Source organism: Heterocephalus glaber, unplaced genomic scaffold (genome assembly GCF_053883595.1).
Source record: "Heterocephalus glaber isolate CG9 unplaced genomic scaffold, H.glaber_assembly_v1.0 deba00001428, whole genome shotgun sequence".
Taxonomy (NCBI): Eukaryota; Metazoa; Chordata; class Mammalia; order Rodentia; family Bathyergidae; genus Heterocephalus; species Heterocephalus glaber.
Genome location: NW_028258293.1, coordinates 24489296 through 24490812, shown reverse-complemented (window position 1 = coordinate 24490812; position 1517 = coordinate 24489296). Strand labels below are relative to the sequence as shown.

The 1517-nt window shown below is 41.5% G+C and overlaps 1 protein-coding gene across 1 annotated transcript; it reads left to right on the top strand.

Annotated features, from left to right (window-relative positions):
• Positions 1-324: 324 nt before the first annotated feature.
• Positions 325-1290, top strand: LOC101723084 (olfactory receptor 52N4). Its single transcript, XM_004863368.1, has one exon. It carries the CDS (start codon positions 325-327, stop codon positions 1288-1290), a length of 966 nt encoding a protein of 321 aa, XP_004863425.1.
• Positions 1291-1517: the final 227 nt, after the last annotated feature.

The window sequence follows — 1517 nt, the reverse complement described above, 5'->3', positions numbered from 1 at the left end:
TTCAGAAAAATAACATAAACTTAACCTATGTTAATGAATATCACTTATCCATTAAAGGACTACACAAGTATTGAACATCAAAAATTATATGTTGAATATACTCCTAAGTGAATGAATTTAAAAATAATACACAGACAAAAACTATTTGATTTAAGTAGTACCTATGCTAATATTCCTTTGAAATCAGAAAATCAAATTAGTTATTTTAAATGTTGCTTGTGGTAAAAATAGAAGCTGACATTGAGTATGATCATGATTTTTTCTTCTGCATCTATAGGAGGATTTACCAATGATAAGGTGATTAATGAACATATTAACATAATCATGGTAATGCTAAACCAAACAGAACTGTCACCAGCTATGTTGATTCTTAATGGGATCCCAGGGCTGGAGGACATGCACATCTGGATTTCCTTCCCATTCTGCTCTATGTATGTTGTGGCTATGGTTGGGAACTGTGGACTCCTCTACCTCATCCATCATGAAGACTCACTGCATAGGCCCATGTACTACTTCTTAGCTATGCTTTCTCTAACTGATCTTGTCATGTGCTCTAGTACAATCCCCAAAGCACTCTGCATCTTCTGGTTTCATCTCAAGGAAATTAGCTTTGAAGAATGTTTGGCCCAGATGTTTTTCATCCACACCTTCACAGGGATGGAGTCTGGGGTGCTCATGCTCATGGCCCTGGATCGCTATGTGGCCATCTGCTACCCTCTGCACTACTCAACCATTCTCAACTGTCCTCTCATTGCAAAGTCTGGGCTCGCCACCTTCCTAAGAGGAGTGTTGCTCATTATTCCTTTCACTTTCCTCACCAAGCGCCTGCCCTATTGTAGAGGCAATATCATCCCTCACACCTACTGTGACCACATGTCTGTGGCCAAGTTATCCTGTGGGAATATCAAGGTCAATGCTATCTACGGTCTGATGGTTGCCCTTCTTATTGGAGGCTTTGACATCCTGTGCATCACCATCTCCTACACCATGATCCTGCGAGCAGTGGTCAGCCTCTCCTCAGCAGATGCTCGGCAGAAGGCCTTCAGCACCTGCACTGCCCATATCTGTGCCATAGTTTTCTCCTATATCCCAGCCTTCTTCTCATTTTTTTCCCACCGCTTTGGGCAACACACTATTCCTCCAGCTTGCCACATCATTGTGGCCAATATTTACCTGCTCTTGCCTCCCACTATGAACCCTGTTGTCTATGGAGTGAAAACCAAGCAGATACGAGACTGCATTATAAGGATCTTTTCAGGTCCTAAGGACATCAAATCTTATAACATGTAAAAAAAAAAATAACACTTGTCTATAGTGGGAAGGAAAAGGAGAGAACAAATTTCTCTGTCACTTCAGCCAAAAGGCTTTCCAGGAATAGTTGTCTGGCCTTGCCAACTGTGTATTAAGGGTGGCCCATCCTCATTAAGTTTTTGAATTCAAGTTTTGTCATTATCAGTGTTATGGATTATATCTCCATGTCCTCCAAAGCATCAGGTGCTCATAAGTGGGGCTTGTGG

What these genes read in the sequence shown, in the direction of transcription:
- LOC101723084 (XM_004863368.1), top strand. Translation starts at nt 325, where the DNA reads ATGGTAATGCTAAACCAAACAGAACTGTCACCAGCTATGTTGATTCTT.